Source organism: Copidosoma floridanum, unplaced genomic scaffold (genome assembly GCF_036245765.1).
Source record: "Copidosoma floridanum isolate Cflo_tuat_1 unplaced genomic scaffold, Cflo_Japanese_pri ptg000012l, whole genome shotgun sequence".
Classification (NCBI taxonomy): domain Eukaryota; kingdom Metazoa; phylum Arthropoda; class Insecta; order Hymenoptera; family Encyrtidae; genus Copidosoma; species Copidosoma floridanum.
The window spans coordinates 559,827-571,699 of NW_028321889.1; the positions used below are offsets into that span (position 1 = coordinate 559,827).

An 11,873-nucleotide genomic window follows, 5' to 3' on the forward strand; every position below is an offset into this window, starting at 1 on the left:
ACTACTACTTAGTTTAATAAATAAAAGCTTGCTTAAAGAAAATTAAAATTTACTAATAAACTCATTAACTGTTTATTTTAAGACAAAAAATAGTAAATTGGTCTAAATTATTTTCACGTTGGTAACTTATTTTATCACAGTTGTTGATAAAGAAAACACGTGACATGCCTCAACCAATCACATAACGAATAAAAAAGCTCCAGTTGCGGGACAATCATTATGAAGGATTCATCGGTATCATCGAATCTGAGAGAATTGTAATACAGGTATGCTTCTTGTGTGACGGGAACATTATAAAATGTACGCACAGGATCGAAAAAATGGCAAAAAAGTGAAAAAAAATGGCAAAAAAAAGTGAAAAAAAATGGCAAAAAAGTGCAAAAAAATTGCAAAAAGTGCAAAATGCATCAGCCGGGAATCGAACCCGGATCGCCCGCGTGGCAGGCGAGCATTCTACCATTGAACCACTGATGCTCGTGGCCGCGGCGACTATATCGTGCATGTTTATAGCCTCAGACTTTCTCTTTGAAATAGCCCTTACGCTATACATATAAGTACTGCACATCACAAGTATGCCTACCGATCTTTCGTGATTGCATCTCGTCGTCGTCTTCTATACTATCATCCACACCAGCGCGTCCTGCTTTCGTAATCGTACTGTGACTCTGCAGAGTTCACTCGCATGTCTGATACTTGTTATTTACAGTGATTCCTATCAATAGGAGTTATAAATTTCTATTTGTTTTCTTTTCTCTTCCTCTGTAACGAGTTAAAACTAAATAGCTTAAATAGTTTCACTGTTAGACAACTGGTGTTCCCCATCTTTCGTAAGAGATAAGATTATTTTCAAATTGCGGTCTTATCGAATGACTTTGATGAAACATGTGACAGAAACCCTTCTATTCATAACTTCGATATTTATTTTTTATTCGTTATTTTTTAGTTTTGTGTGTTACCCCATTATAGCTTGAGAGCCACATATGGTCCCATATTATATTCGGATGAAGCCACCAAATTTTTTTTTTCATGTACTTTGCCTGCCGTACATGATTTTCGATGAAATAAAAAAATGTTTGTCAAAACATTTAATAGTTGGCAAAAAATTATTACTGTACATTTTCATAAATTAGTTTTTGAAAAAATGTCTTTTTTAAAAGACGACTTTCTCCTAACTTTTCTTTTTTAGAAAAGAAAAAAAAACCTACCAGCGAAAACTAAACAATTATACTCTAATTCAAAGTGATTCGCGTAGGATTGGTTTTGAACCAGGAGCTCTACCCAGATAAACGATACATTACAAAATATACATTTTTTTCCGATAGTTTTTAGGAAGCGCATGCACTGTAGTTAGTGCGCATGCGCCTGGCTGTCATATTCTAAAAACTATTTAAAAAATCTTACATTTTGCTATATATTTGCTACATGGGGTAGAGCCCCAGTTACTGCCGCAGGATGCTTTATTATCGGATAGCGTGTGGATTCTACGTAAAACTTCACTTGCAGGATTTTTACGTATCCTATTTCCCTAATCTCTACTATATTTTTTTTTTCTTTTTTCCTTAATTACCATCCTTTTTTCCAAGTATGTGGATATTTCGTACGGGCCTCTTTTGCAAAGTTCCCCTTAGACGACTCGGTCATCTCCATCGTAAACAAACAAAAAAAATTGGTAACTAAGCTGATGAAAATTATATAATTTTATTTTATCATGTAAATATTGCATTAAAATTAAAATATCCAACAAAAAAATGATAGGCGGGTGATTTTTCACCAATTTTCCATCATACGCATACCTCAAAAACAACCAAGTTTCGACTTCCGGTGTTTATAGTTTGAAATCCAAAGGCCACTCTAAGAATTATAGACATTATTTACTACCATGTGAAGGGTATGCAGAAACAGTACTCTCAAAATAATTTGCAAAATACATTTATTGACATTTTTACGTAAATCTTAGTACTTGTGCTTTAATTTTTAAAAACAATGGTTTACTAAATCGCTGTTTTATTAGATAGATAGTTACAACAACAATGAAAAATATTATACTCACTAAAAAAAGGCTTACTTATAAATAAAAACAACGTAAATTAAGTTAAACTAAAATTTTTTCTGTTAAAATATTTTTTCAAGTTACAGTATTTTTTTTAATAACATTAGTACTAGTCTAAATTTAAAAAAAATGATTTACAGCTATGGCTGCTAGTAATTCTTTGGCAAAGATGATAAATTTGCCACTGTTATTTTTAAAATAGGAATCACGAATATCAGATCTATTTCCTATAAAAATAATAATTTGTGCTTCAGAGCAATAAATTACCCACTAGATCTACTTAAACAGATAAAAATACTTATTGTTACAGATACATATTCATATCTCCATGTATACATGTATCTTTCCAGTTAATATTTTTTAATGAAATGTTAGTATATTGTAAATGTTGGTGAATGTTTTGTTAATGGATACATTTATAAACTATTTTCTAGGGAGACAGATAAGTCGCATCTTTTAAATTTCAAAGTTTTTTATTAATAGGAATGCAAAAACTCATGTGTTCGATTGAAATGAATTGATTTCAAATGTATTTATAGATGATTTCATTTTTAATTGATTTAAATCGTAAAAATTGACACTAAAGTTTGTTAGCTTTAATCAACATTGAAAATCGGACCAAATCAATCGACTTTCAAAATAATTTTCAAATTTGTTTCAATCAACATGGATGGTAATTTTTTCTACCTTTACTGAATAAACCAAAGTATTTATCTTTACTATTCATTTTAATTAATTGGCTTGAAAATGAATTTTTACTAATTTAAGTTTATCTAGTTCATTAGTAAGTAAAGTTTAAGTTTAAGTTAAAATTTAAGTTTATCTAGTTCATTAGTAAGTAGTAATTAAATTTTTTTTTTCGTTTCTTTTTCTACCATATAAGGAAAGGGGTTTCGCGCGATTTTTTTATTCTGATTTATACTGCTATATTCTTATCAATATTTTATTTAGTAAAAGTTAGCTGAAAACAGCTATTGCTGCGAGTTTTGCGTATTTAACAATTATTCTTTAACTATAAAGTTTTTTTTTAAATAAATCATGTCGATATATATTAAATAGCATATATCCAACTAAATTAATTATTCTAGCTCGTATTACTTTAGTTGGAAAAATAAACAAAAGCGAAAAAAAATATAACCAACAAAGTTAATTAGTTTAAATTAGTATTATTCGCTATTTGAAGTTCATTGGTTTAAAAAACTTCGATTCAAATGGATAAACTTCAATGCTACTTTTTACCATTAAACTCGATTCGTTTATTTAAATATTATTTATACGATTAAAATTATAAATACGCCAAACGTCCCATTGAAGTCGATTGAAATTTTACTTGAGATGTAAGTATGGGTTTTAAAATACTTAACTAGTAACCACACGTGGAGAAAAAAAAAATTTGTTTGTATTTGTTTCAATTGACTTGAACCAACACCGAAATAATCCATCGGTTTCAGTAGTATTTTAGGGCATTGGAACTCACCATTGGGTCCGATTAAATTTTATAAATCAATTTCCATCGATTTTTTTAGATTCTCACAAAGCTGTTCATACAACTTGGGAGAACTCCACGTAAAAAAAAATAACATCAACCCTGTAATTAACCCTGATGTAAAAATTTTGAGATTCTTAATGTATGGCCAAAAAGTGACAACGTTATAATAGTTTACTTGGAGTTTCAATCCACCAATGTCGAGAAACGATCCTAAAAGATAAAAAAAATAGTTCGGCGTTAAGTCACTCACTTGCCCTAAGCAGTGAGGTTAGTGAATCCCCGCAAGATCATTTTTCTTAGCAATAAACTCATAAAAATGTTGATGGACTTGATAGTGGCTTTTCAAACTACCCATGAAAGGAAAGGATTTTCCGCAAATATCACATTTGTATGGTCTCTCGCCCGTATGGATGCGAGTGTGGGCCTTCAAGTTGCTCGACACGATGAACGTCTTACCACAATCGTGGCACATGAACGGTCGCTCGCCCGTGTGGAGGCGAGTGTGCACGTTAAGTTGGGACACCCGACGGAATGATTTGTGGCAAAATTTACAGTCATGCGGTTTTTCGCCCGTGTGGATGAGCACATGTATTCTCAAAGTGCGCCTCTCGGAAAAAGATTTGCCGCAGTACTCGCATTTAAATCGTTTTTCGCCCTCGTGGCTCCTAATGTGCTCAATGAGATCGTTTTTTTCGGCAAACGATATTTGGCACGCGTGGCATTTGTGGATGTACTCGCACCTAGTTATACCCGCGTGATTGTCCAATTGGCTCTTGCAGGTGAACGTCCTGTTGCAACATTCGCACCTGTGGCGCTGTCCACCGCCGCCCTCCTCCTTCACTTTTATCGTGGGCGTTGCTTCTTCGCGGGGTTTCTCGTGGGTGCGATTGTGCTCTCGAAACGTACCCTCGTCGAAAAAGCATTCCTCGCAGATTTCACACTTGTATTTTCTGTCAACCTCGTGCTCCTGAATGTGCTCCGCGAGATCGTCCTTTTGAGCGAAGGACTTGCCACAGTCGTGGCATTTGAAGATTTTAATGCACTCGTACATGCACTGGCTCCCGTAAGAATCTAATTGGTCATAATAGTCGGGCATAAAATGGCCCTTATCGCTGTACTTGTTTATCTCCATCGCTGGTTTCATTTGTTCCGATGACTCCAGTGCGCATCGACTACTCTACAGCTTCATTCGGTGTGGTTAATTACTATTACAATAGATTTTACTGCTTTCGATGAGTGCGGTTTCTACCAACAGCTGAAAATCAAAATTTGATTTGACGTCAAACGGTTTGCTGCCACGTACAACCAAGTGTGTGTGTGCGCGTGTGTGCTTCTTGACACGTGGTACTGTATGATAAAACTCACCTCTTTATTCCAAGTTGCCGGAAGCACGAGGACTTGTATTTACCGAAGTGACTCTCAGTGACGACCCTATGTATAAAAAAAAAAAAAAAAAAAAAAAACGTTTGAAATCACTTGTCATGTCCATGACTCATCTTAATCATCGATACTTGTGGCGCTCGAATTTGTTCATATTTATCGAGCTCCGAGCCCTCGGAGTACTCCCAAAGCCTCAGCGTGCATGGATTTTTCGCGCTCAGAACTGGATGAATAAACATAAATCTAATTTACATTAAAATAAACAAAAAATAAATAAAAAAGAGTGAGTCACTGCAACTTACGAGCTTCGATTGCCCTCTCGAACAGCGAGACGAGGATCGTTATGGTTGTCAACGGGTCGCGGTCTACGACGGCGCTGTATAGGTACTCTTGAGGTAACAAAAACTGCCAAATGTCCACCATAACAATAATATTTAATTTAACGTCACACCTTGACCAACACTACTGTTGCTAAACACCACTTGGACCGGCACCGTGATCGTGCACAAAGTTCGAAACACATCAATCGGCAGTGTATCTCACTCCGAGGGTCGACGCGGCAACAGGAGAGCTCGCACCTTTGTGAACCCCAAGCACGAGTCACTCGGCCAACTCTCTTGGTTAGAAAGAAAGCTGGCTCGTCGCCTTTGCACCTCTGGATGAGTCAAGCGGCGGCAGCTTTGGGCCACTTGGAGTTCCATAAATCATATAGCCACAAAACCACCGCCAATAAGCTTACCACCTCCGCGTGCACCAATAACGCAATTATATTGTATGGAGGGAATGGGCCATACGGCGGCAGAGGCAACACTATAATACGCGTACAAATATCGCATGTAGCACGACTTAGCTGCGTGTGTAGGTGTTACCGAGAACGTCCAACGAACAACAACACGTACGTGTGCCAAAGTAATGCTTTGGTGAAATAATTATAATGTATATAGATTGGCACTCGTGTTGACAACATTTCAATTTATTACGCGAATTTTCAACGCAATATTTGTATTGTCGTTTCCATTGCACGGCACAAATGGTCTTTAACATTGTACGCGCTATACGACCATTTTTCACGTTATACTTTCTCCATTGCGCTGTGTACATCTATTTTGTTGGGCAACGGTTTATTGGTGAATCAGCACTTGCCCCCCCCCCCCCAATGTCCATGTGAACTCGTTAAATCACTATACATGCGTGGAAACAGTCGATTTTCGACGGGACTGTTTGAATCTATTGAACGTTATCTCGTGAAGTTTACATTATAGAAAATTCACTGCGAACAGTGAAAATTCAGTCAACATTAATTCATAATGGCCAATAAATACATTCGATTTCGTACCTAGTGGTGCACGTCGCAAGCTCCTCACGTGGACTATTTGTCTAAAGGAAAAAAAAAAAAAAAAAAAAACGCTGAAAGTAGAAGAAATCTACTTGAAATGCTTATTTTTTTGATGTCGGGTGTTATATTATTGTTGACTCTAAAACAATTTTAGTGGCACTCGGCTTGCATACATAAACAATGAACTATTACAAGCAATGCAATATATTCGAGGGAAAATTTCTTCGAGTGAATAATATAAGTTAAGAAAATATCCAGTTACTCAAAAAAAAACAAGTGAAAATTCTATGTCATTAAAGAGAAAAGTTCACTCGAACAGAGCGATAGAAAGTTCTCCCAAAAGGTTTTACCATTAAAATCGGTAACCAAGTAGAAAGTGCTTATCTGAAGTACAGGAACAAAAGGGATTTACCAATTCGTGAGACATTGCAAAGTTCGAGGATTGCACATCCATTTTATCGCTATTGGTAGCCAAATAGAAAGTGCTTATCTGAAGTACAGGAACGAAAGGGATTAACCGATTCGTGAGACATTGCAAAGTTCCAGGGATGCACATCCATCCCTTGGCTATTGTAATTTAAACACGACGTAGTTTGAAGGTATATAAAGAAATAATTTTCCGTCAGTGAATTCAAAAGTCAACAGGAGCTTCAGTTAACTAGGTACGAAGGTTCAAACTGGTAAGATCAAATCTTTGACGCGAAATCGGAACATTATTCGTCTCATTCGATTCAAATTCAGCGTTTGAAGTATCATTTACTGAAAATAGCAACGGAAAAAAAGTTCTTGACACGTGTTCAGTAGAAACAAACATTCATTCTACTATCATCTCTTCTGCCATAAAACATACTGTTTGCAAGCAGGTCGAATCGATAAAATGTTGTCGACGGCGCAAGAGGAAAACAAACGTATTTTGTTGACTGCATTGGTTGATACTTGTGCGCGGCTCAACTCATCGCTAAGTGATTGTAAACATTTTTCTGAACACATCGGCCGAGTTGGCGAAGATTTGTCAATGGCAATAGCTAATCAAAAACTTGAACCGTGGCACAATAACGTGCTCGTACAGGTGAAAATATCAGGAATTCATTTTGACTGGGAGGACAGTGCAATGGAGTTGGTTTTGACAAGCGAGGCTGCTCGAAACTTGTATTTCTACGTCGTGAACGTGAATGGTGTGGATCCGCGTGGAATACCTTTTTTGCGTGTCCTGATTGTACGGAACAACATGAACGCCCTCAGGTTTGTTTTATCTCATCGTTTATAATAACATTTTTTTAGTCACTATTTAGCTCTGTACTGTGTACTAGAAGGAACATTATACAATGACAAAATTCAACATTATATTACGTACTATTCAATTTAATTTCTTAATTTAAATTAATAACAATTTAGTTGCTTTATTTGAAAGTATGAACATATCGTATTGCTGAAATTTAATGCATTTGATTGTTTATTTTAACTTTGTCATGATAACTATAGGTGATTTACCTTAACCAATCCTACAACGAATAAAAAGACTCTTGTCACGTTATCAACAATTTTTCACTTAATACATATAATAAATTAACCTCAAATGTTTAAATAAATATTTGAAATGATTAATTGTCTGTTAGGAAAATAATAATGTACAAAAGGTTTTTTAAACATGTTTTTCTCTTAACTTGACTAAAGAATTTAATTTTCACTCAAGTATTAATGTATATGTACAATTCGTTTTACTTAAATTTATAAATTTATTGGACAATGATACCAAAGATAATATTAGAATGATTTTAAACTTTATTGTACATTTAGTAAAAAATTTAAGATTTTGTTAAATGAATAAAAGTTTTAACATTTCGTAACAAAATTTTTTTTAAAGTTTGTAATTTTGAAAAAAATAAAAAAATACGATTTTTACATTCACAAAGCTCAGAAATATGTGATATTAATTTGAACTTTGTGATGAAAAAAAATTTAAGCATAAGAGAATAGTGCTTGAATTCAGATATAAAATGTTAACTACAACTAAAACAAGGCTTAAGATTACACTTTTATAAATTGTTAATTATATCGTAATTTTTTTTAACAAAAAAAAACATGTGGCTACAAAATCCTGTTGCTATTTTTTAATTATATATATTTAATTCACACAAAAAATAAATAAAAAATCATCTGAAATTTACGACGGTTAAATCTGTAAGTGCTGGCGCCAAAATCACTCGAGCCAAAAACGGTAGACACTTTATTAAAAACCTGAAGATGCAAATTAAAATCACAAAAGCAAATTAAAATCCTCAATCGTTTAATTTTTTATTAACGAATTTTTTTTAAATAATCGTAGAATCACTAAAATATAAAAAAAAATTTTTGTTAAAAAAAAATCGTTTCACGATCACATATTTTTTCGGCGAGAATTATTCTCAATAATCATTCAGAACTATCTGCAAAATGTTTTATATTTTTCCATTTCTTGCAAAAAATTTAATCCGTATAATCAACCTGTATAACTTGAAATTAACTAATGTACTGTATTTAATTATCACGATCACTCATGAAGTAAATTAGAAACGTAAATAAAATATACGTAACGAATTTGTTGAAACACAAAAAGTCCCTTTTAAAAAACTTTCGAATCAATTTTCGATCCTAAAACGCAAAATTTGAAGCACTAAACGACATTTCTTTAAATTCAGGATTTTACTAAGAAGAAAGGCTGACACAAAAACGGTCGATGCCCAGGGCATGGCACCACTGCATTACGTGAGGACTGCCGAATGTGCTCGTTTGTTATTGGAGTATGGCACAGACCCCGACGTGAAGGACTCGAATGGCACAACTTTACTTCTTCAATCGTTCATGAAATTCTCGCGGTGCACCGACCCCATGGAAGGAAAAAAAATCGTAAAAATTCTGGTCGATGCCGGAGCGGATGTGAAGGATGTAGCCGAGGAAATTTTGGAATGCCGAGATACGATTCAATACAAGATCGAGTATGAAGTTGTTCAAGTGAGAAGGGATGAGCTCTCGGGTTATATTTTAGAGTCACTGCTTAATCGGGTACAAAGTTTGTCGACTCTCAGCGAACAGGATATCGATTTAATAAGCAAAACGCATCCACTCTATGCCAAAAGTGTCGCTGAAGTTTTATTCATGAATACGACGAAATTGCAGAACATTTCTATACTCGATATTTTAAACAAAAGTACGGAATCTCTGCTAAATATTTTTCAGCATAAGCAAATTTTAACGCACGTGGTGCCATTTTTGAAAAAGCATTTATTGCATTTGAATACTTATAAAGCCAACATAATGGTCAAATGTGTCATGTTAGTAACTAGATCTACCTTAGAATACATAGCAGCTGATGTTATGTACAATCATTTTCATGCTTTTTGTTTCAATCATACCACAGCGTATGCCATTTTGCGAAATATTGATGTTAAAAGCCTCCAAAATGTTATTTGTATGGATCGTAATGTATTTCATAGAATGCAAGACGATGTTTTTACCATAAGAACTTACAGCGATGCGTTATTTCATTTCCTTCGATTGTATAATAATGCTGTTCTGCGAAATTTGATACGCGACAGCATCGTTTAAGTATGCATATAGTCCTTGAATTAATTGTGGGCAACAGTTTATATTGTATAGATAAATTTATGAAAAGTATGTGTAAACAAATGTACATTATTTTATTTTTAAAAAATGTAGCCATGTCCAGGTATATTGATCTATTTTTCTACAGATTTTTGAGAAAAATTTGTTAGCTCAAATTTTTTATGACTTAGGAATCATGATTTCATGGTTCTACTGTATTTATTATTATTGTAACACATTTTTCTACTATTTATTCAAGTTTTTTAACAAAACAGTAAATCATCACAAGTGATCATATCAATCAATTGATAGGAATTTAATATTTGATACTTGAAGGTGTCAAAAAAAATTTTAAGAATTTTTGTCAGACTCTTTTATATATGGCTATCATTATTTATAATAAATTTAAAAAAAGAAAATTCAACAAAAGAGTAAGACGTTAAAAAATTAGAACAGTTTATTCGTTAAAAATACACCCAGAAAAATTTGATAATTCTTCATCAAGCTATTTTTGATAATCCATTATTTTTTTGGGCTAAGTGTCATGGACATCCATTTCTATATTTCCAGTTTTTTGAGTATGTGTACATATTTTTATAAAATTCCTGTAACTAACGAAAATAACACGCCTACGAATATACTGATTATAGTGTTATTTTCAAGTATACATCTAAAATATTTTGTTAAAGCATCGCTGGAATGTAATATCTTTTAATAAACATAATTTTAAAAAAACTAATTCCAGTAATTTGATATGAATTTTTGCATACATAGTTCTTACTCCAGTACTAACAGTTTAAAAATCTCCTAACTCCTGTAAATATCCCTACTTAAATAACTACATAAATACAAAACTTAACTATTATAAGTATTAAAATTATTAACTTATTGAATGAATTTATTTATGATTTTTTGATAATGCTCTTGTACAAATACAATTTTTGTCACAGTATAAAAAATTTTATTTAATTCACACGAATGATTCAAACGCACAAAAAATATTTTCATGTACTTTTCAAGACAGTATAATTTATTACCACGTATTTTAACTTTTTAAAAATGAATTTGAAGTAATTTGTTAAATTTTTCAATTAAACTTGTTTACATTTTAATACATGTTAGTAATTAATGAATCATCGTTCATTTAAAGAGCATTTTATATTTAATGTTTTTATAATATTAAGTTTTGAGTATCAAATTTTGAAACTGAATAAAAATCTCACTATTAAAATAAAATTAATAGCATGAATTTAGAAACAATATATTATACATGTATGAATTATACATGACATAAATATCAAATATATGTATTCCAAATTTAAATAATGGTGAGATCTTCATAAAAATTGGCACACAGGTAAATCAATGTCTAATTACCAAGTACTCTGTTAAATTTATGTTAAACATAGGATTCTTAGAGAACAAAATATTAATATTTACATTTTTCTTATTTTTTAATGCCTTAACATTTATCCTTCCAGAGAAACTTTTTTTTTTTTTTTCTATTACTTAAATAAAAAAAAAATAATGGTGAATTTTTTAAAGAACATCGTAAGTACCCGTGACATAAAAAATAGATTTAAAAAATACAACTACGTTAAAAAATTGTTAAGAAAGCTCACACCTTATTCTCTTGTCTTCACCGTATCAATGAATTCGAGTTTAACGTCCTATCACGCTAAAATTAATCACTAAAATGATAGGGATAAGTAAGGGTATTATTGCGGTTGCTCTAGTAATTATGGAATTCGCAAATATTTTAATTATTGTTATAAGTTCTGGTAAATAAATTCTTGAAATCATTGAATTAAGTGATATAGTACATAATGATTTAATAATTTTAATAGGTTTTTATCATAGGCCGAGAAATTGCCTGTTTTTATACTTTTTTCGAATGTTTGATGACCCATATAATTCAAGATACCTACTAATCTGTGTCAAATCGCACAAGCCTTCCTCAATAATTTTTTCATTGATTATTATTTTTATTTTTTTTTCTTTTTTAATAATTACAGAAAAATGTAGACTGATGTGAC

The 11,873-nt window shown here is 32.6% G+C and overlaps 2 protein-coding genes and 1 non-coding gene across 5 annotated transcripts; 1 reads left to right on the forward strand and 2 right to left on the reverse strand.

Annotated features, from left to right (window-relative positions):
- Positions 1-403: 403 nt before the first annotated feature.
- Positions 404-474, reverse strand: TRNAG-GCC (transfer RNA glycine (anticodon GCC)). Its single transcript has one exon. It is a non-coding gene; the product is annotated as a tRNA-Gly (tRNA).
- Positions 475-2,070: 1,596 nt separating this feature from the next.
- LOC106646424 (uncharacterized) lies at positions 2,071-5,901 on the reverse strand. 2 transcript variants are annotated; one of them, XM_089590254.1, is made up of 3 exons: positions 5,222-5,901; positions 4,905-5,142; positions 2,071-4,794 (listed from the first exon to the last, which is right to left on the reverse strand). In XM_089590254.1, exon 3 carries the CDS (start codon positions 4,681-4,683, stop codon positions 3,808-3,810), a length of 876 nt encoding a protein of 291 aa, XP_089446380.1. In that variant the 5' UTR covers positions 4,684-4,794; positions 4,905-5,142; positions 5,222-5,901; the 3' UTR covers positions 2,071-3,807. The 2 variants fall into 2 exon arrangements, with proteins under 2 accessions (XP_089446380.1, XP_089446381.1); XM_089590255.1 differs by having other exon boundaries at positions 4,905-5,162.
- Positions 5,902-6,555: 654 nt separating this feature from the next.
- Positions 6,556-9,869, forward strand: LOC149375060 (uncharacterized). Of its 2 annotated transcripts, XM_089590366.1 has the most exons (3): positions 6,556-6,935; positions 7,119-7,497; positions 8,934-9,869. In XM_089590366.1, exons 2-3 carry the CDS (start codon positions 7,133-7,135, stop codon positions 9,838-9,840), a joined length of 1,272 nt encoding a protein of 423 aa, XP_089446492.1. In that variant the 5' UTR covers positions 6,556-6,935; positions 7,119-7,132; the 3' UTR covers positions 9,841-9,869. The 2 variants fall into 2 exon arrangements, with proteins under 2 accessions (XP_089446492.1, XP_089446491.1); XM_089590365.1 differs by having other exon boundaries at positions 6,556-7,497.
- Positions 9,870-11,873: the final 2,004 nt, after the last annotated feature.

Bases quoted from the DNA above. Each gene is read 5' to 3' on its own strand.
- LOC106646424 (XM_089590254.1), bottom strand. From the start codon at position 4,683: ATGAAACCAGCGATGGAGATAAACAAGTACAGCGATAAGGGCCATTTT.
- LOC149375060 (XM_089590365.1), top strand. From the start codon at position 7,133: ATGTTGTCGACGGCGCAAGAGGAAAACAAACGTATTTTGTTGACTGCA. The intron at 7,498-8,933 runs GTTTGTTTTATC...CTTTAAATTCAG, and splicing joins AACAACATGAACGCCCTCAG to GATTTTACTAAGAAGAAAGG.